The sequence below is a fragment of the Phycodurus eques genome, chromosome 4 (assembly GCF_024500275.1).
Source record: "Phycodurus eques isolate BA_2022a chromosome 4, UOR_Pequ_1.1, whole genome shotgun sequence".
Taxonomy (NCBI): domain Eukaryota; kingdom Metazoa; phylum Chordata; class Actinopteri; order Syngnathiformes; family Syngnathidae; genus Phycodurus; species Phycodurus eques.
The window spans coordinates 18,578,767-18,602,952 of record NC_084528.1 but is presented as its reverse complement, the minus strand read 5'-3'; the positions used below and the strand labels follow the sequence as shown (position 1 = coordinate 18,602,952).

At 41.6% G+C, this 24,186-nt stretch overlaps 2 protein-coding genes across 10 annotated transcripts in view; one reads left to right on the top strand and one right to left on the bottom strand.

Annotated features, from left to right (window-relative positions):
* The window catches only part of si:ch211-154o6.3 (uncharacterized protein LOC563854 homolog), a 26,744-nt gene extending 19,874 nt beyond the window's left edge, over nt 1-6,870 (bottom strand). For 4 of the 5 annotated variants that reach the window (XM_061674372.1, XM_061674376.1, XM_061674375.1 and 1 more), the window contains exon 1: nt 4,884-5,407. In XM_061674372.1, coding sequence (XP_061530356.1) covers nt 4,884-4,973 — 90 coding nt within the window. In that variant the 5' untranslated portion in view covers nt 4,974-5,407. Of the gene's footprint in view, nt 1-4,883; nt 5,408-6,771 lie in introns of those variants that run through there. The other variant, XM_061674373.1, reaches the window with a different exon arrangement.
* Nucleotides 6,821-24,186, top strand: znf384b (zinc finger protein 384 b). 5 transcript variants are annotated; one of them, XM_061674370.1, is made up of 11 exons: nt 6,821-7,023; nt 8,441-8,508; nt 9,083-9,311; nt 9,555-9,668; nt 12,201-12,331; nt 12,956-13,047; nt 13,484-13,708; nt 18,522-18,689; nt 18,763-18,841; nt 22,635-22,793; nt 22,914-24,185. In XM_061674370.1, the coding sequence occupies exons 2-11, from the start codon at nt 8,446-8,448 to the stop codon at nt 23,256-23,258; spliced, it is 1,605 nt and encodes a 534-aa protein (XP_061530354.1). In that variant the 5' UTR covers nt 6,821-7,023; nt 8,441-8,445; the 3' UTR covers nt 23,259-24,185. The 5 variants fall into 5 exon arrangements, with proteins under 5 accessions (XP_061530354.1, XP_061530352.1, XP_061530351.1 ...); XM_061674368.1 differs by having other exon boundaries at nt 6,821-7,017; nt 22,635-24,186; XM_061674367.1 differs by having other exon boundaries at nt 22,635-24,186.

Below are 24,186 nucleotides of genomic sequence, written 5' to 3'. Positions count from 1 at the left end.
ACTTTCACAAATTCATATATATTCATTCATATCTCAGAAATACCACCATTTATTTTTGTTTCTGCTATTGTGTGATTGCAAAATGGCTGCCTCATCCCAACACTTCAGCTCATAGATCCCTCTGGTGTATTGCAACAACATGAGGCTCTCTCCAGTGGCATTAATGGTAAAAAACAGTTGGAGTGACCGTTTGTAAAACAACCAAAAAAAAAAGGAACTCTGAAAACACTAAGATGCATTTGTATTTGTTTTCATTGAAAATGTATGTTAAGCAATAGGAGAAAAATCATCTCTATCTAAAACTGTAATTAGCAATTTCAGAAAACATGTTGCAAATCATGAAACTTCATTTCAGACACCTAAAGGTAAAGATATTTTGGCATTAAAAGTTTGAAAACTATTACTTTAGAATATGTTTTTCTTAGAAACAATTATGACCTTTAGATGGATAATAACTGCCTATAAAAATGACCCATATATTATGGCGAGCTGCAGTTCGCAATGGATTCGAACTGCACTACATCGCACTGAAAGGTGTTTCTAATATTTCATGTTGATAACTAAAATATTAGGATGCCCTGTCCTGACTCCTGAGTGCCTACCAAATCAATGTTAAATAAATACTGTATAATAATATATAGTGCATTAGATTCAGAATCATCTTTATTTGCCAAGTATGTCAAAAACACAACAAAGAATTCGTCTCCGGTAGTTGGAGCCGATCTATAACGACAACAGACAGCCATTTGACAGAAAATACTTTTGAGACATAAAAACACAGTACGGAGTGTCCCTGAGCAATAAAAGGTTACCAGTAATGTGGTAATACCTATAAATTTGTTTTGTTTTTTTTGACAATTGTCCAAATGAGGCAGTGTTTTTTTTTTTTTTATCTGCAGTAAAAGGTGTTAAAGTTGTCAGCTAGCCCTTTATTGTTCTCTGCTTGGGGTGTGTTGGTTGCCTGTAGTTGGTTAGCGATTGTAATCCACGCCAGACTGATTTAGACTCGTCAGCGGTAAACTGTTTTTCTATCTTAACTGTATAATTTCTCTTTGCGATGTTAATTTATTTAATCAGATGGTTTCTACCGCAATCAATAAAGGGCTCTATCCCCGCTTCGATAGGCGTCCTCTTTAGTCTGGCGAAGTTGCTTAAGTTTAGCAGTGAACCACGGCTTGTTGTTATTGAACGTGCGAAATGACTTTGTTGGAACACACACATCTTCAAAGAAACTGATATAGGATGTAACAGTGTCCGGATATTCATGAGTTTGATTGGTTAGTTCTGAACACACTTGTGCAACCACGTCATCTCAGTTGTTTATTTTTACTTACCCTTTCTAAAGGTTTTTTTTCAATTGAGTTGTACAAGTTATAGGTCACATTAATATTAATGGTGGCCAAAGTTATGATCTGATTTTTTATATCACAAAAACCTGGCATTTGAACAGGGGTGTAGACTTTTTAGGGTTAGGGTTATATATGATATGTGTAATATAAACACTCGTAATATTAATACATTATATACTTTTCTTTTTTAATTAAATACAAAACATTTCAGTAATCTATCTGAAATATATATACAATATAAATATTATGTTAATTATAGTTGATTTAAAATGATGCATAGTTGCATAATCTTTAACTTTCAAAGCTCTAATAGCAATAGTTTAAAAACTGTTTATTAATTAAAAGTTTTTAACAGCAAAAGTTTTAAGAAGTTGTGCTTTCTACAATGGTATTTTTTTATGTGTAAGAATGCTCTGTGTGGAGTCCTCATTAAGTATGTTTTGAAACAACACTACATACAGTATAGTGTCTTTGAAAAAAGCAATATATTTTGAAGTGTTGCAAAAAAACAAGCTCCACAAAAGTGTCAAGTGAAAGCAGATCAATGACCCCACGCTGCAGACCACAACTGAATCTCTATGATCTGACTTGCAATTAGGAGCTTTGAGGAAGGTTGCAAGGGTACATACATAACTCATATTATATATATTAAAGTGGGTTTAAAAAGTCTACACACCCCTGTTTTTGTGATGCACAAAAATCAAACAGATAAATTATTTCAAAACTTTTCCCAGCATTTATTTTACCTAAAACCTGTACAACTCGATTGGAAAAAAAATAGAAAGCTTTTTGATAAAAACAACTCAGATAATGTGGTTGTACGCCCTCTTATAACTGGGATGTGGCTGTATTCAGAATAAACCAATCAAATTCAAAACCATGTTAAATGAGAGTCGGAACACACCTGCCACCATTTATTGGCAAAGCAGCTTTATTTACATAGTGCATTGCATACACAAGGTAACTCAATTTGCTTTACTTGATTAAAAGTATATTCAAAAGCTTTGAAAAATAAGAAACAAAGAAGACCTAAAAGCAAAGTACAGAAATACGAAAGTTACGTAAATACGGTTCTATGAATCCTGGATGACGGCCAGAGGTGGTGCTTCAAGCACTGGATGATCCCTCTAGCACATGTGCAGGTCGAGATTTGAACAACAACAAAGTCACGTGACCTCCCGGTGCAGCGCCTTGGCATATATAAGCACATGGCACTGGAAGGCAAGTCCCTTAATCTTCTCGCGAACATACGAGGATCACGAGGGACCGGAAACTCTGGCGGTCATCCAGGATTCATAGAACCGTAGTTACATTACGTCCTATTTCATCCCTCCTGACTGCCAGAGGTGGTGCCTCAACCACTAGATGACGTGTAACAGCAAAGTCACGAGGAATCCACAGACCACCACAGAGACCCACCTCAGGTAGAGAAATGGTGACGTAAATACCTATCAAGTGGATGGGAGACTGCCACGTTCACCCCATAGAATCCAGCAAATGTAGAGGACGTTGTCCAAGAGGCAGCTGTACAGATATCTGCCAGCGGATCTCCTGACATGGCAGCCCAGGAGGTTGAGAGGCTCCTGGTAGAGTGACAGGACCCCCAAAAACAGCGGCCAGCCCTGGGAGACAGAAGCCTGTGCGATAGCTGCAACGGTCCATTGAGCAAGGCGTTGCTTAGAAAGAACCAGACCTATACGGGGCCCCGCATAACACACAAAAAGGGTGTCTGATTTCTGCACTCCTTTAGTGATCTTTGCATAGGCCTCTATAGTGTAGACAGGGCACAGATCTTCAACAACAGAACCAGAGTTAAAACATGCCAACTGGATTGGTTGGGCGACACCTGCACGTAACAACACCTTGGGGAGGAAAGAGGCATTAGGCCAGAGGGTAACACCTGAACCATCAGCATTCGGACACCGGGCAGTGGACTGCAACCAGCCCATGAACGTGACACCATGCATCAAACAACTTCCAGTTATTGGCGTACAACCGCTGTGTGGAAAGTGGAAAGCGCCCGAGCATTGGAAATTGTATGCCCTACATCACCGCTGAACTCTGAGAAAGAAGTTCCAGGCTTTGCAGTGGCCACACCCAGAGCTGGAGGCGATTGGGATGGGGATGCAGTATCCATCCCCCCAGGTGGGACAAGAGGTACATTCTGGGGGGAGGCGCATTGGGAAACTGTAACAGAGTGTACATCAGTGGAAACCAATTTCTTGCTGGCCAGAATGGAGCCACCAGGAGTCATATACGTCTCTCCAGCAGAACTCTTTGGAGCGTCGGAAATATATAATATATATGCATAATTGCGATAGACTAAATAGCTGACTAAATAAATCAACATCGCAAAGAGAAATTATGCAGTAAGGATAGAAAAACAGTTTACCGCTAACGACTGTAAATCAGTCTGGCATGGATTACAATCGCTAACCAACTATAAGTGACCATCCTCCCAAGCAGGGAACAATAAAGGGATACCTGATGACTTAACACCTTCTACTGCATATTTGAAAAGAACACTTTCACACCCCACACCCACCCAGCCGCACCCCTGACCACCATCACACATCTGACTCCCCCTCCTGCATTGACCATCCACGAACAGGATGTGAGACGTATCTTCAAACAACAAAGCGGCGGGCCCAGACCTTGTGTCCCCATCCTGTCTCAAAGTTTACGCGGACCAGATCGCCCCAGTCGTCACACAAATCTTCAATAGATTTCTGAAACTGTGTTAAGTACCACCCTGTTTCAAACGCTCCACAAGCACCCCCCCAGGTCTGTGGATGACGGCGTCAACATGGGACTGTACTTCATCCTAGAACACCTCGACGGCGCGGGGACCTGTGCGAGGATCCTGTTCGTGAAGTACCACCCTGTTTCAAACGCTCCACAAGCACCCCCCCAGGTCTGTGGATGACGGCGTCAACATGGGACTGTACTTCATCCTAGAACACCTCGACGGCGCGGGGACCTGTGCGAGGATCCTGTTCGTGAACTTCAGCTCTGTGTTCATTACCATCATCCCTGAATTCCTCTCCTCCAAACTTCTCCAGCTCAGCGCACAGCAGGACAGCAGGTGAGGCTGAGGGACACCACCTCATCCACACGCACTATCAGTACCGGGGCTCCCCAAGGATGCATCCTCTCTCCGCTGCTCTTCTCGCTCTACACGAACGACTGCACCTCAACGCACCCAGCTATCAAACTCCTGAAGTTTGCAGGCGACACTACACAGTTCTAACCAGTCGCCCACCGTGCCGCCTAAATAAATATCCAAAAATCTAAAATAATGTTCACATTTTTATTATTGGGTGTTGTGTTTAGAATTTTGATGGGAATTTAACTTAGTAAATGTTAGAGTAAGACTATAAAATGTGGAAAAAGTGTCTGTATCAATCATTTGTATAATTTATTTCTGTAAACGTCCTCAATTTAGATCAACATCATGAATCTTTACTTCTCTAAATATGTGATAAACTTGTCCTCGAAACAACCATAAAATAGACTATAAGAGTGGTCGTGTACCTTGAATCTCTCCTCGGGCTTGAGACTGATTTTTATCTCCAGATTCTCAATCTGCCTCAATTTCTTCTGGAGCTTCCTCACCTCCCCCATTTGGAACGCCAAACTCCTCTGCTTGTATGAGTAATTCACTAACTTTCAAATTGGAACATAATGTGAAGGAAAAATGGGCGGGGGGACGCGTGGGTTTGTCATTAAAAAAGTACTAAGTGGATTTGAATGGAGATATTGTGGGAATGGACTGTTTGGTTTGGGCAAACGTGTCGCCGGAAGTCGTGGAGTTGCAGAAGACGTGTCAGTCTGCTTCGACAGCGACACCACGTGGCCAGTTCCGGTACTTAATGGATAATGTGCCACCGAAGCTTTTAAATTATCAAGAGTCCTCTAGTAGTATTTATTTAATTTACCCCTCTTTTTCCTAAAATTGGTACAATCTTTATTAATTTGTATATATTTTGTAATATTTAATTATATTTAATCAATACAATAAATCAATATGTTAATTGGTTAATTGATTATAATTATATTTTTACACCCCTGGACTACAAAATAGATTAACCCACCTATCGATGTTATGATCTATAACTACACTAATTCTTTTTTTATTATTATTGAATGACAACGATTACAAAATAATAATTAATTAATTAAAAATAATAAATTATTTCTAATCATTATTTTAATTGTCTGAGGTAACAATAAGAGGATAGATAGATAGATAGATAGATAGATAGATAGATAGATAGATAGATAGATAGATAGATAGATAGTACAAAAAAAAGATAAGTGCAGCATATAATTACATGAGAAAAAAAATCTCAGAGCAGTGATTCACAGTACGTGGGCTACCTCTAGTATTACGTGAAAGAATTACTCCATAAGAAGCGTTCAAGTGTATTTAACTCTCAAGTTCAATACATTTGGTCTGAGATCATCCATCCATCCATTTTCCGAGCCGCTTCTCCTCACTAGGGTCGCGGGCGTGCTGGAGCCTATCCCAGCTATCATCGGGCAGGAGGCGGGGTACACCCTGAATTAGTTGCCAATCGCAGGGCACATACAAACAAACAACCATTCACACTCACAGACACACTTACGGGCAATTTAGAGTCTCCAATTAATGCATGTTTTTGGGATGTGGGAGGAAACCGGAGTACCCGGAGAAAACCCACCCACACAGGCGGGACCGGGGATTGGACCCGGGTACTCAGAACTGTGAGGCTGACGCTCTAACCAGTCGTCGACCGTGCCGCCTGGTCTGAGACCATTAACCAAAATTATTACACACAATTATTATAATTGTTATGAATTACATATACATATATACACACACACATTATATATATATATATATATATATATATATATATATATATATATATATATATATATATATATATATATATATACATGCTTGTAGCGTTTATCACGGTTCAAAATAAACAACATAGCACTACATCTAACTGACATGTTAAACTATCATCAAGCCAGGTTTATTCATACAGACCATTTATACACTAGGCAGTTGTACGTACTTTGTATATGAGAGAACAAAACAAGAAAATATATTAAATACAGGGCACACTAAAGTACAAAAAAATAAGAAGCAAAAATAACGTCTATATCCATCCATCCATGGTCAATCCTGACATCCTACTACACTGGATTTTCACTTACGTGTTTTGTAACAAGTCTTTTGTTTTTACAACAGTAGATGAAGGCAGCACTTACTCGTTCCGAAGACGAAATGGCAACGCGGTAAAAAAAAAAAATCATTTAAAATCATGTCATTTTTTAATTTAAATATGCAGATGAGTACGAAAGGCCCAAATGGAGAGGCATCTTTTAATTGTAATTTTATTATTTTTTTAAATTATTTTTTAAGCGGTACCATTCCCGGATATGACATCATCACGTTCGTTTCCTTTTGTCTGACGACCTCATCCGGAGGAAGTGAAGCCCCAGACGAGGCAGCCATCATCGGAGGGTGAAAAAAAAATCTAAAAAAAAAAAAAAAAAAAAAAAAAAAAAAAACTGAACTTCATCGTGTTTTTGTTTTTTTTCAATCCACACAATTGGGAATTGCGTCCAAGTCGTAGCGGGAGAAGGAGGTTCGGGGTGGGGGAGAGAGTGGACGGTGCGGGTAAAAAGCTGCTCTTGGTCATCTTGTTCATGCGACTGCTTGCTATATTGTTGCTATATTTGCATGACTCGGCAGGCGGAAGTGTGTGTGTGTGTGTGTGTGTGTGTGCGTGCGCGGGCGCGCGCTCGCTCGCTCGCTCGCTTGTGTGTGGACGCGCTTTTTTTTGCTTTTTTTTTTTTTTTTTTGGTCATCATCCTTTTCTTTTTTTGCTCTTTATTTGTTGCTAGCACGACTACACCCGTGCTAGCGCTCGCTGCTAACTGTACGCTAATCAGCACACGTTGGGCCCGATTAGCTAACCGCAAACGCTACTGTGTGCATATACTCTTTATATTGCTGTCATTTTTGGGTTATTAGTGTAGCATTTATTAGATATACGCCTTTTAAAACTAATAAGGTTCAATATAAATCACTCAAATTTACAGGCATTGGACCCACGATGACAATGTGCTGAAAATCTAAATTCTTCACATTCTACTAATATAAATATGATAATAATGAATGTACCAATACAGTATACTGTAAAAGCTATATTTATATCATAATGAATGTAGAAATAGAGTACACTGTATAAACTTCCAATGTTTTAGTGTGCGTTGTTTATCTGATAAAAGCAACTCAATGAGCTTTGAAAACCTGATCGAGCCTCACATTAGGCTAAAAATAATTTTATCTGCTGATGATTAACGTCAATTTCTCAATTTTATTGTTTAAAATGTTCTCCCACACTTCCTCAGTTGTTAAACCTTTTGTGATTATGTCCCCTTGATATTTTGGTGTACTGCACACAAGTCTCACTGCTGCATACCAGGTGACCAAAGATAATAATACAGGGTGTTCTAAAAGTCACGATACACTTAATCTTTTTCTTTTTCGGTATCATTTGACAGCTCAGGCTTCGTAATTATTGGAAGCATATCATTCCCTTGCCCATGGCTCACAATTTCCATTAGACCAGTGTTGCAAAATTGCTGCCTGGCAAGAGGATTTTCTGTCCCTGACCTTAAAGCTTCTCAAACTGGCACTGAGGGGTCCTCAAAAAGACTGCTCCATTGTCAGTTGGTGTACCATGGGCAGAATGATATGCTTACAAAAACTCCAAAGTCGACAATGTTAAATGCTGATGGCCTCACGTCTGTCCCAATGATACCTGAAATGAAATTTAAAAAAAGGAAGTGTATATCTGCGTAATGACTTCGAAGACACTCTTTATAATGATCACATTCTTGTGTTGTTTATGTCACAAATGCCAATAGTAAAGATGCAATGGTGGAGTTCCACCTTGTGTTACAGCACATACAGACATGGAGCCATTATTTATGTTTACACCTGTGATGTGACACTGTTAGGAAACTTTAACCTGCTCTTAAGCATTGGTTTGTCATATTTGATTTAATTATTGTCATCTCACTTGCAGGAATAATGGAAGATTCTCATTTTAACTCATCCTATTTCTGGTCTCCCATCCCAACTGTGCCAGGACAGGTATGAGATGTTGCCTTACTTGCTCAAAGCTACCAGCCAGTGTTGTCATACCAAAATTCTGACTCCAATGCTATCCCTACATAAAGCATTCAGTAACAATACTGAAATGATACCATGGCGAAAACCTAGAACATCAATGTAATAATACAGGTAGATGACAAAACAGCTTCAAATTCTTTGTATTTTTATTATTTCAAAATAGTATTAGGATACTAATTAGGAAACACTTGGTTAAATACAAAGTATCTTGTCATTGTCTTTGTTTTATGATAAGTTTAATAGTCAACTTCAACTGGGAGTGGCAAGAAACAGCTTGAGGCAAGCACTTGGCCACTTTTTTGAAGAATTGTTCACAATCTGCTGCTTATTGTGAATAAGCAGTTTATAACTAAAATTTATGCTTTTGTAACTCGAGACAAAAAATCTGGAAAAGCCCATAATTCACATCACTCAAGGTGAGGTACCATTGTATTTAATGATCGAAACAGTATTGCTTTTTAGGTTCATGTGGTAATTTTGACTTGATTCTCGTAAGAATGGACATAAACGTTATTGCGTGACGCCATCCTTGCAGCTGGAGAATGCAGTGTTCCTGAACAAAGTGAAAGAGCAGCAGGAAAAGAACGTGTCCTTCCCTCCATCCTCGGCCTCCCACTACCAAACGGCCTTGCTCACCATCCCAACGCCGGGAGGCAAGACAGACGGAGGTGGGCAGGTTGTCAGCGCGGCCCACCTGCACCCACCACACAGCAGCCAGAATATTACCGTGCTGCCCGTCCCTTCGACAGGCATCATGACGGCAGGTGGGTCGCTCTCCTGCCACGTTGTTTATTCGGGTTCTTAATGAGCACAAGCCAAAACAAAATGGGAGCTGTTACCATAGGAACTGTGGGGGCACACTCCATTAGGCTGACATATGAACTTGTAAATGAACACACATAACATGCATTATTATTGCTACTTATCACTTTATTATTAATTCAAAGTCCCTCCCTCTGCAGTTAGCAACATTGTTTTTGTTGTCTCTCTTTGTGTGCGCTGTGCAGCGGGTCTGGTCATCACGACTCCCCAGGGAACGTTAGTATCGCCCACATCCTCGCAGTCCTTTGTGTCCGCGCACCCAACCACCACCATGATTGTCTCTGCCGTCCATTCACCAGGTAAAGCGCACAGAAATGTATTTATCCCTAAAGTAAGCAAAGTTACTCTCCTCTAATTCAGTGAATCCCTGGCCCATCCCCATTACCCATTGTCTGTTTTTAAACAGTTATACACACAAGACGATCGAGTCCAAAACAAGAGCCGTGATATACAGATGATCTATTATTATTTATTTTATTTATTTATTTATTTTGTCAGGTGATGCAATTGAGAGGTTTCTCATTTACAATGCGTACCTGACAGCGGGGCAAAACAAGGCAAAATAAAAGCAATTAGAAATACGATAAAATCAAATAAATACAATATATAAATACATATACAACAAAGTCTACAATGTTCTAGCTACATATTTACATCACAGCATATAATAGGATGAACGGGTAGGCTAGCATATGATGAATAGTTTCATAGAAAGGTTCATGAGAGGCTTAAAACAGGTGCACCAATCATGTACAATATCCCTCACTGACTTTTTAAATGATGTTATTGGGATGAATAAGGTGAGTTCAGTTTTTAAAGTTTTGTTTGCATTGTCAGCACTAAGGGCAGACTACTACACACACCGGCTGTTGAGAAAACCTTTTCGTTGGGGACCGAGGTGGAAGGTACAGCCAGGTAAAATCTGGTAAAATTGCAAATTTAAAGAACGTGCTTTTATTTTGCCTTGTTTTACTCAATGTGCATCCAGGTCAACATTGCAAAAGAGAATGTGTTCTCAATTGCCTGACCTGGATGAGTAAACGTTAAATTAATAAATAAGATAACATGCCAACAGGGCTTGGTTTGGATAAACCGACATATGAGCCTTCCATTTGCAAGAGGTTTGGAATGGACTGAAATGCACTCCTTTGCGCCTATGAAGGGCAGGAACTACCGATAGGTTTATGTGTGCCCAGGATGGAACATTTTAACGAGGCTCAAGTGCTTTTAATAAATACAATTCCAATGAAGTTGGGACGCTGTGTTAAACATAAATAAAAACAGAATACAATAATTTACAAATCATGTTCAACCCATATTTAATTGAATACACTACAAAGACAAGATATTTAATGTTCAAACTGATCAACTTTATTGTTTTTAGCAAATAATCATTAACTTAGAATTTTATGGCTGCAACACGTTCCAAAAAAAAAGCTGGGACAGGTGGCAAAAAAGTTGAGGAATGCTCATCAAACACCTGTTTGGAACACCCCACAGGTGAAGAGGCTAATTGGGAACAGGTGGGTGCCATGATTGGGTATAAAAGGAGCTTCCCTGAATTGCTCAGTCATTCACAAGCAAAGATGGGGCGAGGTTCACCTCTTTGTGAAAAAGTGTGTGAGAAAATAGTCGAACAGTTTAAGGACAGTGTTCCTCAACATACAATTGCAAGAAATTTAGGGATTTCATCATCCACGGTCCATAATATCATCAAAAGGTTCAGAAGGTCACGGGCATTCAAGGCCGAAAACCAACATTGAATGACCGTGACCTTCAATCCCTCAGGCGGCACTGCATCAAAAACCGACATCAATGTGTAAAGGATATCACCACATGGGCTCAGGAACACTTCAGAAAACCAATGTCAGTAAATACAGTTCGGCGCTACATCCGTAAGTGCAACTTGAAACTCTACTATGCAAAGCAAAAGCCATTTATCAACAACTCCCAGAAACGTCGCCGGCTTTTCTGGGCCTGAGCTCATCTAAGATGGACTGATGAAAAGTGGAAAAGTGTTCTGTGGTCCGACGAGTCCACATTTCAAATTGTTTTTGGAAATTGTGGACGTCGTGTCTTCCGGGCCAAAGAGGAAAAGAACCATCCGGACTGTTATGGACGCAAAGTTCAAAAGCCAGCATCTGTGATGGTATGGTGCTGTGTTCGTGCCAATGGCATGGGTAACTTACACATCTGTGAATGCTGAAAGGTACACACAGGTTTTGGAGAAACATATGCTGCCATCCAAGCAATGTCTTTTTTATGGACGCCCCTGCTTATTTCAGCAAGACAATGCCAAACCACATTCTGCACGATCTACAACAGCGTGGCTTCGTAGTAAAAGAGTGCGGGTACTAGACTGGCCTGCCTGCAGTCCAGACCTGCTTCCCATTGAAAATGTGTGGCGCATTATGAAGCGTAAAATACGAGAACGGAGACACCGCACTGTTGAACAGCTGAAGCTGTACATCAAGCAAGAATGGGAAAGAATTCCACCTACAAAGCTTCAACAATTAGTGTCCTGGCAAATCTGGATGATGCCGTCTAATATGTAGTAGCATATGAGTAGACAGTTGCGAATATGCAGGGGAACACTATACCGTAAAGGCCAGCTTTACAGTTACCATGTTTGCTTTGCAGGCAGTGTGTTGTGGTCTAGCATGACATTTGGTGATATCAGTCATAGTCAAGGTCATTACAGTGGCAGTGAGAGGGAACTTAAGGAGGCATTTGTTGTTGCACATTGTCTATTACAGTGGGAGTTTCTGTTTGAGGAAATATTTGCTATAATTCTTGTCTCAACCTTTCTATGTCGATCCAATCTTCCATAGACAAAAAAGAGGATGGGACGTCCCACATGGTGGTGATGCCGGCGCCGTCCAAGCGAGGCCGCAAGAAGAAGAGCATGGTCGGCCCGGGCAACGAAACCCTCATACTGACTCAGCTGAGTGCTGGCGGACAGGTGAGATACCACCTGATGTCTCAAGACCCACACTGACAAGAAATTTATTGTAGTAATATTTTCGGGAAAAAGTACTTTTTTTTTTCTTTCTGCTTTTTCAATCTTGCAGTACATTATGGAAGCCCATTTTCCTCCCTCCCAAAAACTAGAAAAGTAAAACTACATTTTTCATAATTATGACATATTAAGTCATAATTACAAGATACTATCTCATAATTATGAGCTACTAAGTTATAATTATGAGTTACTTAGTTATAATACCAATATGCTATCTCATAACAATGCAATACTATTTAATAATTAATTATACTTAGGTCAACCCTCAATAACAAAGCTTGGGCTATGTGATTGTGTTGATATTGTGCTCCATGGGAATCTAAAAGGGAGCTTTATGAAGGTATTTTGTACTTGTACATGGCAAAATGTGGTAAAATAATGTGAATTGTCCCATTCTGGCCAGTAATTCTATTTTCAACTTTTCCATAGTACATTGGGCCACACTGAAATGAAAATAAAATGATAAAACTACCACATAAGTCTCTTCAAAGAATATAATAATGTTATGACTTTTTCTACCTGACTGTAAGATTGAACAATGACTTTTTTTTTTTTTTTTTTAAACAGGTGACATCTTTGCATCATCACACCAGAGATCCATATCATCTTTCCAACGAGGAGGAGGAGCCCGGGCTGAAGGACAGCACTAAAACATATAGGTATGTAGGTAAAATGCGCATCCTCATGTCCTTGCTTGAGTTGCCGAATGCAAGCGCCCCTTCTGTAGATGCTTCAATAGAGCTACTGTAGGCGTCAGTTTGCTGCATGGCAAGCCACAACCAAGCCGCCTGATCTGCATCGAAAACTGCAATTTGTGCTGCATAGTCTGCTCGCACTCTACCACACCGCATGCTCTTTTGAGTTTTACAATATGGACATACCTTTCCCCCCTCTTCTGCTTTCACTGATTTCTCCTTTGACATCTTTCCCTGTCTCTCTTTTGATCGTTCCTTTATTCCTCTCTGTGGTTCACCTTCTTGTCTGTTCCTTTGCTTCGTTGTCTTGCATCTCCTCTCCATGTTCGACCATCTCCTCCTTGTCCTATCCACCGCCCCCCCACCCCTTCCCCCATTTCTGTGTCTCTCCCGCCTGTAGGTGCCGGATGTGCGCGGCGACCTTCTTCAGTAAGTCTGACATGCAGATCCACTCCAAGTCGCACACAGAGGCCAAACCTCACAAGTGTCCGCACTGCGCCAAGTCGTTCGCCAACTCCAGCTACCTGGCGCAGCACATCCGCATCCACAGTGGGGCCAAGCCTTACACCTGCTCCTACTGCCAGAAATCATTCAGGCAGCTCAGTCACTTACAGCAGCACACACGGTACTGCAGACACCCCTCTCATACCACCCACCCATGTACCCCTCCTCACCTGAAAGCCCCTTACAGAAGTCCCAATTTGCTCCTCAATGTACAGTGATATGCATATTGCGCATATCACAATTCCGTTTTAATGTAAGCTAGCATGGCACAGCCCCTCCCGCCATAAGATCCCACTTTTCAGGAAAGGAAACATTAATGCCGTTTTCGAAGCCACTCCCTATGTACTACACAGTGGATATTAAAACTCTACACATCCCTTTACAAAAGTTTTTGTGACAAAGATAAATAATTTCAATATTTTCCACCTCTAAAGTGACCTTTAACCTGTACAACTCAATTGGGAAAAAATATGTATCTTAGACATGGCAAGTAAAAAAAATCAACAACTGATATAATGTGGTTGCACAAATGTGCACACCCGCTTATAAGTGGGGATGTAGCGGTAGTCAGAATTTTGCCAATAACATACAAATTCTTGTGAAATGGGTGTCAGCACACACCTGCCACCATTTAAAGTGTCTCTGATTAACCCCAAATAAAGTTCTGAGACATTTCTGTAGTCACATATTACAGCACAAGCCAGAGTTTGAATGTGATTGGGTAATTCTGAGCACAGCCACATTCCTAGTTATAAGGGGGGGGTGCACACTTGTGCAACCACATTATCTCGGTTATTTTTACTTCCCCTGCAAATTGGTCACACAAATATCATTTCCATTATTTCCATGCAATAATCCGGTTGAGTTTATTTTACAATGGATGTCATTGTCAACACTTGGTCTCCTTTTTCATTTATGTGCTCATTTCTTTGTCACTGCCTGACTACCCCTCCTTTCTGTCTGTGCTTTCCCCTGCAAATTAGTTTCACCTTCTAAACCATTAATCTATTGTTTAATAATGTTTTATCATTAATACTTTTTGTCTGTGTGGAATAGCTGTGTGCTGCCCTGCTCTGCTTTTGTGCTGCTCAGTCATCCTCCTGGCGCTAGAAATCGTTTGGATGCAGTCTGTGTGTTTTCACAAGCCCAATCATGCATGCACATTCTTTACATGTGCTTTGTGAAGCTGTGTACACACATGGGCATCATGTGCACACACACACCCCCTTTCCTCCCCCCTGATGTGAGTCACGAGTGACGAAAGTCGTGGCCAAGCATTTTGCCAATGACTACAAATTTCAGTTTGATTAACTTTGCTGCTTCGGTGTGTGTATGTTTGTATTTCTCATTGCTTCAATATTGTTATCATAAGCAGATTGAATTAGTGTATTTCTGCAAATAGTGGTTTATTTCCTGAATTGCAGATGGGGAGAGCTGTCTATTATTTGGGGGAGGGGGCTCTATTTGTAAATAGTTTTGGAATAATATTAAACAATATTACCGGTGGTATTATTGTAATTTGTGTAAGGTAAAACGAGTTTAAAACAAAAGTAAGTATAACAAGTTACATAGCTCCCTGGAACACAACATAATCGTCATGAAACCCGACGTCTCCACATTACATAAGATCATCTTAAATACAGTGTTCTTCCACTATTCTCGGGGTTGCTGTCGTAATTTTTAATAGATTGGTGGCAAAGCACTACATGAAGCTCCTCAACTCACTTCCAAATAGTTCTAAGATGGCGCCAAAGCAATACATTTCATATTAGATATTGGTTTTCAGCAAATAACGGAAGATAAATTCCAAAAAGGAATCAGCGACTAGGTGAATCCGTGACGAACAAATGTGCAGGGGAGCGCTGTCCTACGGAACACTTTTACCATGTGGTAAGACTCCACATTTTAATTCATATAATTATGTACTTTGGTAGGTAGGTGCTTCTGAGTTGGTTAGCAATGAGAGTTCCACTGGGCTGAGCAGTTAACTCTTTCAGTGTCTGTGTGTGAACAATAGTGTCAATGAACAGAGGTAATGACACTTACTAGTTATCTGAGGGAGGTGGATATTTGTTGAGGACTTAACCGGTGACTAATTTGAGCATGGCCCCCGTGCAGTACCCTGATCTTGTCTGATCTCAGAAGCTAAGCAGGGTTGGTCCTGGTTAGTACTTGGATGGGAGACAATCTAGGAATACCAGGTACTGTGGATGGGCAGTAGGCCAATCACCTGCTCCTGTAAAAAAAAATAAAAAATAAGATGACGGATTACAGAAACCGCAATTGCGGCCTATGTGTACTTAATGGCACTAAGAGTTCTAACTAATTCACAAACTAATTTGAGCATTGCATCTATTAGGGGGGTGGCCACTATTTTAAGAAATGTAATATCCACCACCACCCCAACCTTTTGGGGAAGAAAATAGTGACTTTTTGCTAAAATTTCATTTTTATTAAGTCCTCTAAAAGGGCCTTTTGTTTTTTAGAATATAACTGTGACATGCAAAAATATGATTTAAAAATGTTGAAGCAGCAAAGTTAGTCACAAAATGGTGACAACGGTACACATGACTCATTTCATCATTTGTGTATTGAAATTAGTTTTCTGCCATTATTTGTAAATTTTTTGTGTGTGCACAACTTCTTATACATCCTAACTCTGTTGTGTTTATATCGTTTTTTAATGTGGTCATTCTTGGATGCACTTTCCTTTGAATTACACCCGTTCTGTAGTACTGTACAAAAGTCTTGTTACACTTCTACCTTTGTTGTTTTGATTACCTTTTGCCAGAAATCATAAGACTACCATGGTTATGCTAACGTTCAAAAGTTTGGGGGTCAGTTAGAATTTTTCTTCTTCGCCTAGTGTATATATACAGCGACTGAAATAAGTATTTAACACCACCATTTTTCTCATTAAATATATTTCCAAAGGTGCTATTGACATGAAAATTTCACCAGATGTTGGGAACAACCCAATACAAAGAAAGTAGAACAAATAAAATCAGAAATTAAGTTGTGTCTAATAATTTGAAATAACACAGGGAAGAAGTATTGAACACGCCGACTGGTATTTATTTAATACTTTTTGCAAAAGCCTTTGTTTGCAGTGACGGGTTCAAGACTCCTCCTGTATGGAGAAACTAGTCTTATGCATTGCTCTGGTGTGATTTTGGCCCATTTCTCCACATAAGCAGTCTTCAAATCTTGACGTTTCCATTGGCTTCTTTTATGGACCTTGAGTTTTAGTTCTTTCCATAGATTTTTGATTGGATTCAAGTGAGGTGATTGGCTGTGCCATTCTAGCCCTTAATTTTTTTCTTTGATACCAATTGAGAGTTTCCTTGGCAGTATGTTTTGGATCATTAGCCTGCTGAAATGTCTACCCTCGTTTCATTTTCATCATCCTCGTAGATGGCAGCAAATTTTTGTCAAGAATGCCTCGGTACATTTGCCCATTCATTCTTCCTTCAATAATGTGAGGTTTACCAGTACCATTTGCTGAAAACCAGCCCCACACCATCATGTTCACCCCTGCGAACTTCAGTGTTGGTATGGTGTTTCTATTGTAATGTGCAGTGCTATTTCTCCTCCAAACGTGGTGTGCATTATGGTATCCAAATAGTTCAATTTTGCTCGCATCTGACCAGACTATATTCTCCCAGTATTTAACTGGCTTGTCCAAATGTTCAGCAATCTTTAAACAAGCTTTGACATGCTTTTTTTTTCAGCAGTGGGGTCTTACGTGCTGAGTGTGCATACAGGCCGTGGCGGCGGAGTGCATTACTCACGGTTTTCCTTGTGACAGCAATACCTGCTAATTCCAGGTCTTTTTGAAACTCTGCACAGGTGGTCCTTGGCTCTTGGACAACTCTTCTGATTATTCTTTGCACTCTTCTGTCAGAAATCTTGTGAGGAGCACCAGATCGAGCCAGATTTATGGTGGCATGATTGGCTTTCCACTGACGTATTATGGCCCCGACCGTGCTCACTGGAACATTCAGAAGCATAGATATGCGCCTGTAAACAATGCCATCGTTATGTTTTGAAACAATGACTTTGCGATGGTCTTGAGACAGCTCTCTGCTCTTACCCATCATGAGAGGTGTGTTGACTCACACCTTGGGAATGAGACCTTTTTGTAGGCCATCAATTAGGACTGGACCAGCTGATATTCTTTTCCATTGACAAATTGCTGTTTGATTATTGATAGATTTTAGGTGTTGTCTTGGCTTTCCATGCCTTTTTGCACATCCCTTTCTTCATGTGTTCAATACATTTTCCCTGTGTCATTTCACATTTTTACATACAACTTAATTTCTGATCTTATTTGTTCTACTTTCTTTGTATGTATGGATTACTTGGGTTGTTCACGACATCTGGTGAAATCTTCAGGTCAATAGCACCTTTGGAAATATAATTCGTGAGAAAAATGGTGACCTGTTAAATACTTATTTCAGCCGCTGTAGATATAAAACTCAGATACCGGTACTACCGTTCAACGGTTTGGGGTCACATACTATAGAAATTTCCTTATTTTAAAAGAAAATCACTGTTTTGTGTAGACTATTTCTGATTGATTTAATGTTAATTTTTTTAAAAAGTGCTTGTCTTTCAAAAATAAGGACAAACATTTGAACTGTGGTTTGTTTATACAACAGTGTTTTCATGGAATCATGGAATTCTTTGGGTGTCCCCAAACCTTTGAACAGTAGTGTATATATGGTCATTATACCATTTAAATAACTTACCTAATGCAGACTTTTGCACAGTGTTGTTTTCTAATATATTTCAACCTGTAACCTGCCCTGCTTGAGTTAACATGTCTGACAATTGTTGATCATGTCCGACATGTAAAAAGTACATTGTGGAAAGTTACCTAAACGCTGTTTTCTATAAAAATAGTTTTTGTGTATTCCCCTACTCCCTGTCAGTAACCACACAGAGTCAAAGCCTCACAAGTGCCCACATTGCACTAAGTCGTTCGCCAACTCCAGCTACCTGGCACAGCACATCCGCATCCACACGGGGGTGAAACCTTACACCTGCTCCTACTGTCAGAAGTCATTCAGGCAGCTCAGTCACCTTCAGCAGCACAACAGGTAAAACACAAAATTCATTCATTCTTTGGCTTTGTGCGCTCACTTAATAATTGCAGTTGTGTTTTTAAATTAGGATTCATACTGGAGATCGGCCGTACAAGTGTACACACCCTGGATGTGAGAAATCCTTCACGCAACTCTCCAATTTACAGGTGGGCGTAATTTTCTCTCCCAAACTTTGTACAGTACTGACCAGCCTCAACATATGCAATCTAATGAGATCTATACAAGAACTGTATAAAAAAAATCTCCCTTTATTGATAGATTGATAATGCTCACATATGAATCACATTAACAGAGAGGTATTCATATAACAGTAGTGTTTCCCCGGCTATTTGCCATTGGCTACTCTCAAATTCACCCCTCCTTTTTTTTTTTCTTTTGGCCTCGGCATTCATAGCTGAAAACCTCACTTGTTTACTATTTTTGTGCTCAGACCAATGCCCTGTCTCGTATCAAAGTACAATTATGCCTTGACTGCGTTCATCAAAATACAAGCTGTTGCTTGGCTGTTTTTTGTTTTTTATCCCTCCCTGCATTGACTTGCTGAGAGTGAACAATTGTTCAAAAAAAGAGACTTTAAGCTGTTTATTCCTACAAGTTGAAGTTTAGTGTCAAATAATACACAAAACAAAGATAATTACACATTGTGTATTTAAAACAACCACTATTTATTAATTTTAAATTACAAGTGTGAGCTATCAACTCATCTGGACTGCTAGTGAGCAAGCTAGCTACCCCGCACCTACCTTGTAAAGTCTGGTAAACTCGTACAGTCCTCCCGCCGCAAGTCACCTACAGTTTTTCTTTTTACACAAATTAGCAATGCTGCTACATTTGTCATGGGAATAAAACCATAACTTCTTTCTTCGAGTAACATGCCGTATGAGCGTCTCAAAATTACGAGGAGTGTTTACGCGTGTGTGTGTGTGTGTGTGTGTGTGTACCTCTAACTGCTTAATGGCGGGACATTTTCATTTCATTTCATTACAAACACAGTCATGTGCAAAGGTTTTAATAACTTTGTTATGACGCTGGGGACTCCATCGTTCTGCTGGGGGACATCAATGCTCACGTGGGCAATGACAGTGAGACCTGGAAGGGCGTGATTGGGAGGAATGGCCCCCCCAATCAGAACCCGAGCGGTGTTCTATTATTGGACTTCTGTGCTCATCACGGATTGTCCACAACGAACACCATGTTCAAGCATAAGGGTTTCCACACGTGCACTTGGCACCAGGACACCCTTGGTCGCAGTTCGATGATCGACTTTGTGGTCGTGTCATCGGACTTGCGGTCGCATGTCTTGGACACTCGGCTGAAGAGAGGGGCGGAGCTGTCAACTGATCTCCACCTGGTGGTGAGTTGGTTCCGATGGTGGGGGAAGATGCCGGTCCGACGTGGCAGGCCCAAATGTAGTGTGAGGGTCGGCTGGGAACGTCTGGCGGAATCCCCTGTCAGAAGGAGTTTCAACTCCCACCTCCGACACAACTTTGCTGGGGGAGGCGGGGGACATCGAGTCCGAGTGGACCATGTTCCGCGCCTCCATTGCTCAGGCGGCCAACCGGAGCTGTGGCCGTAAGGTGGTCGGTGCCTGTCGTGGCGGCAATCCCCGAACCCGTTGGTGGACACCAACGTTGAGGGATGCCTTCAAGCTGAAGAAGGAGTCCTATCGGGCTTTTTTGGCCGGTGGGACTCCTGAGGCAGCTGATGGGTACCGGCTGGCCAAGCGGAATGCAGTTTTGGTGGTCGCTGAAGCAAAAACTCGGGTATGGGAGGAGTTCGGTGAGACCATGGAGAAAGACTTCCGGACGGCTTCGAGGAAATTCTGGTCCACCATCCGGCGTCTCAGGAGGGGGAAGCAGTGCACCATCAACACTGTGTATAGTGGGGATGGGGCGCTGCTGACCTCGACTTGGGACGTTGTGAGTCGGTAGGGAGAATACTTCGAAGACCTTCTCAATTCCACCGACACTCCTTCCCATAAGGAAGCAGAGTGTGGGTTCTCTGAGGCGGGCTATCCTATCTCTGGGTTTGAGGTCACCGAGGTAGTTAAAAAGCTGCTCGGTGGAAAGGCCCAGGGGGTGGATGAGATTCGCCCGGAGTTCCTAAAGGCTCTGGATGTTGTGGGGCTGTACTGGTTGACACGCCTCTGCAACATCGCGTGGGCATCGGGGACAGTGCCTCTGGATTGGCAGACTGGGGTGGTGGTCCCCCTTTTTAAGAAGGGAAACTGGAGGGTGTGTTCCAACTACAGGGGGATCACACTCTTCAGCCTCCCTGGTAAGGTCTATTCAGGGGTGCTGGAGAGGAGGGTCCGTCGGGAAGTCGAATCTCAGATTCAGGAGGAGCAGTGTGGTTTTCGTCCAGGCCGTGGAACAGTAGACCAGCTCTACGCCCTCGGCAGGGTCGTCGAGGGTGCATGTGAGTTCGCCCAACCAGTCTACATGTGTTTTGTGGACTTCTGTTGGCTTCATCAAGCCGTGACTTCCACCTCTCACTGGAGCAGTTCGCAGCCGAGTGTGAAGCGGCTGGGATGAGAATCAGCACCTCCAAATCTGAGACCATGGTCCTCAGCCAGAAAAGGGTGGCGTGCCCTCTCTGGGTCGGTGATGAGATCCTGTCCCTCGTGAGGAGTTCAAGTATCTTGGGGTCTTGTTCACGAGTGAGGGAAGAATGGAACGGGAGGTCCATTGTGGTAAAGAAGGAGCTAAGCCGAAAAGCGAAGCTCTCAATTTGGTCGATCTATGTTCCTACCCTCACCTATGGTCACGAGCTGTGCGTCATGACCGAAAGAACAAGATCCCGGATACAAGCGGCCGAAATGAGTTTCCTCCGTAGTGTGTCCAGGTTCTCCCTTAGCGTTAGGGTGAGAAGCTCGGTCATCCGGGAGGATCTCAGAGTAGAGCCGCTGCTCCTCCACATCGAGAGGAGCCAGATAAGGTGGCTGGGGCATCTGATTCGGATGCCTCCCGGACGCCTCCCTAGTGAGGTAGTTCTGAGGATGTCCCACCGGGAGGACACCCCGGGTCGACCCACGACACGCTGGAGAGAATACGTCCTTCGGCTGGCCTGGGAACACCTCGGGATCCCCCCAGAAGAGCTGGATGAAGTGGCTGGGGAGAGGAAAGTCTGGGCGTCCCTGCTAAAGCGACTGCCCCCGCGACCCGACCCGGATAAGCGGTAGAAAATGGATGGATGGATGGATGTTATGACGCTAGCAGAGCTATCTAGCAATCTAATCTATTTAGCATAGACATATGAAGATACTGTATGTGCAAAGTTAAAAACCCCAGACTCCTCTAAAGAGTCTGGGGTTTATAGGAAAACAAACTATCATCAAAATAAAGTGCAATGGTTGCAGTCGTCATGATTTATCCATGTTCTGTTTGGGCCTATGATTTTAAATAGGTAAATGGGTTTGTTTTGCTAGTAAATAATTTGCAAAACAGTGTGAATTATCAGAAACGATACTTTTATATGGTGGTGGTACACTTATGCAATCATTTTAAAATCTATGTTAATCATATGGTTGTGGTAATGTTCAAAATTAAAGTGGTTTTCCCAGAGGAAGAGAGTTAAGAACCCACTATAAGAAGTGCCTCCTCTGAGTCGAACAAATAAAAGTAAAGCCTTTGTTTTGTTTTGTTTTGTTTTTGTTAAATTTAATTCACGTGTTTTGTCTGCTACTGCTTGTTGGGGGCAAACTTATTGTTCACAGTCACATATTTTGCAAATATTATATCTCGAGTCACTGTCAATCAAAACTATGGTATGCCATGGTCATGCTGTACGTCCTCAAAAAATGGTGCAACCAGTGCTACTAGCGCAAAAGTTAGTGTAGAGCCCTGAATTGCATCAATTGAGTGTCTCCAGCCTTAGACATGTTCCAAAACATCTCACTGTGTTGTTAACCTTTTTTCACCCCCACTCCTCTCAATCAAGTCCCATCGCCGTCAGCACAACAAAGACAAACCTTACAAGTGCTCCAACTGCAACAAAGGCTACGTGGACGCCGCAAGCCTGGAGGTGCACATGTCCAAACACACGGTCAGGCATGCCCGGATCTACTCGTGCGGTCTCTGTAATCGCACGTACACCTCAGTAAGACCAATATGCATTTGTGAAGAGAATTCCCAGTGGCCTCACTGGCGCCACACGCCTGCCAGCCACTTTACACCGTATAGTCATGTGTCCACTGTCTCCCCTCTACCCTCACCCCAGGAGACCTATCTCTTGAAACACATGGAGAAACACGGCCAAGAGCAGTTGAACGCGACCAATGCCGTGGCGGCGCAGCACAGCCAAAGCCAGGCGGCCCGCGCTCAGCCTGGAGCTCGGAACCACGCGGACGGCTCGGAAGGCGGAGGGGGGCGAGCCGGACACAGCCAAAGCGGCTACGCCCAGCCAGACGCCATGCACTGTCCCTTTGACCTGCACCAGTACAAGACGGTGTCCGCTAGCGACATCCAGTACAAACCCGTCGGCGTGTCGGACATTTCCTCCCACAAGGACCTCTGCCTAACTGTGTCGTCTTCCAGCATCCAAGTGGAGCACCTCAACTCATAGAGATGGAGTGGGGGGTGGGGGGGGACAGAGGACATAAAAGCAATACTATAATGAAATGAGAACTTTTGAAACTGTGCCTGGAAATGTTTTGTTTTGGCCAAGGTTTTTATTTTGCTGAAGTGTACTATCAGAGGGAAATGTGTGTGAAAGTGCCGCAACGAAAACATTTACAGTCCATCACAGTGATGGTTTCTAAGAAAGGAAGCGACAGAGTGCCTGTCTTGATTGTTGTTTTATCACGTTCTGCTCTTCTGTGCAAATACAGCCTGCGGGTCATAACCATGTTATGTTCTGGAGAGTATTTGTAATGACATTTTACATCATTGTTATTACCATTTACTATGTGGAACACTTCTTAAAGGGATATAGAGGTTATTTCCTTTTCAGGAAAAAAAAAAAAAAAACATCTATATGTAGATACATCGTATACTACCAGCTGATAAAGTGTGACGTGTGTGTGTATATATAATGTACACCTAAATGCAGGCTCTCACATTGTAATACCATCATTCTGCTTTTTGTGTATCTCTAGTGTGTCTAGCTATTATGTACTTTAAGAGTCATGTTTGTAATACTCCTTTATGGACACACTTGCACATCTGACCTTTCCTTTTTGATAATGAACAATAAAAAAAATGTTTGGAATCTTTATCACTGGGGTGTTCATGCACATTCAGTTGCATAATATACAAAAAAGATCTTTTACATGATGTCTGAAATTTACTTTAACTGATTCCTAAAATATTGTAAATAAAAATAATTCTAAAATAAAATTCGATAATGAACAAAAATGTAATTGTCTGACTTTTTTTGATAATGAATAAAAAAAAACATTTGGAACCTCTTATCAACGGTTTGTGTATGCATGTTCAACACATTCAGTTGCATAATATTCTAAATAAATTATTTTGTGTCTGAAATCTACTTT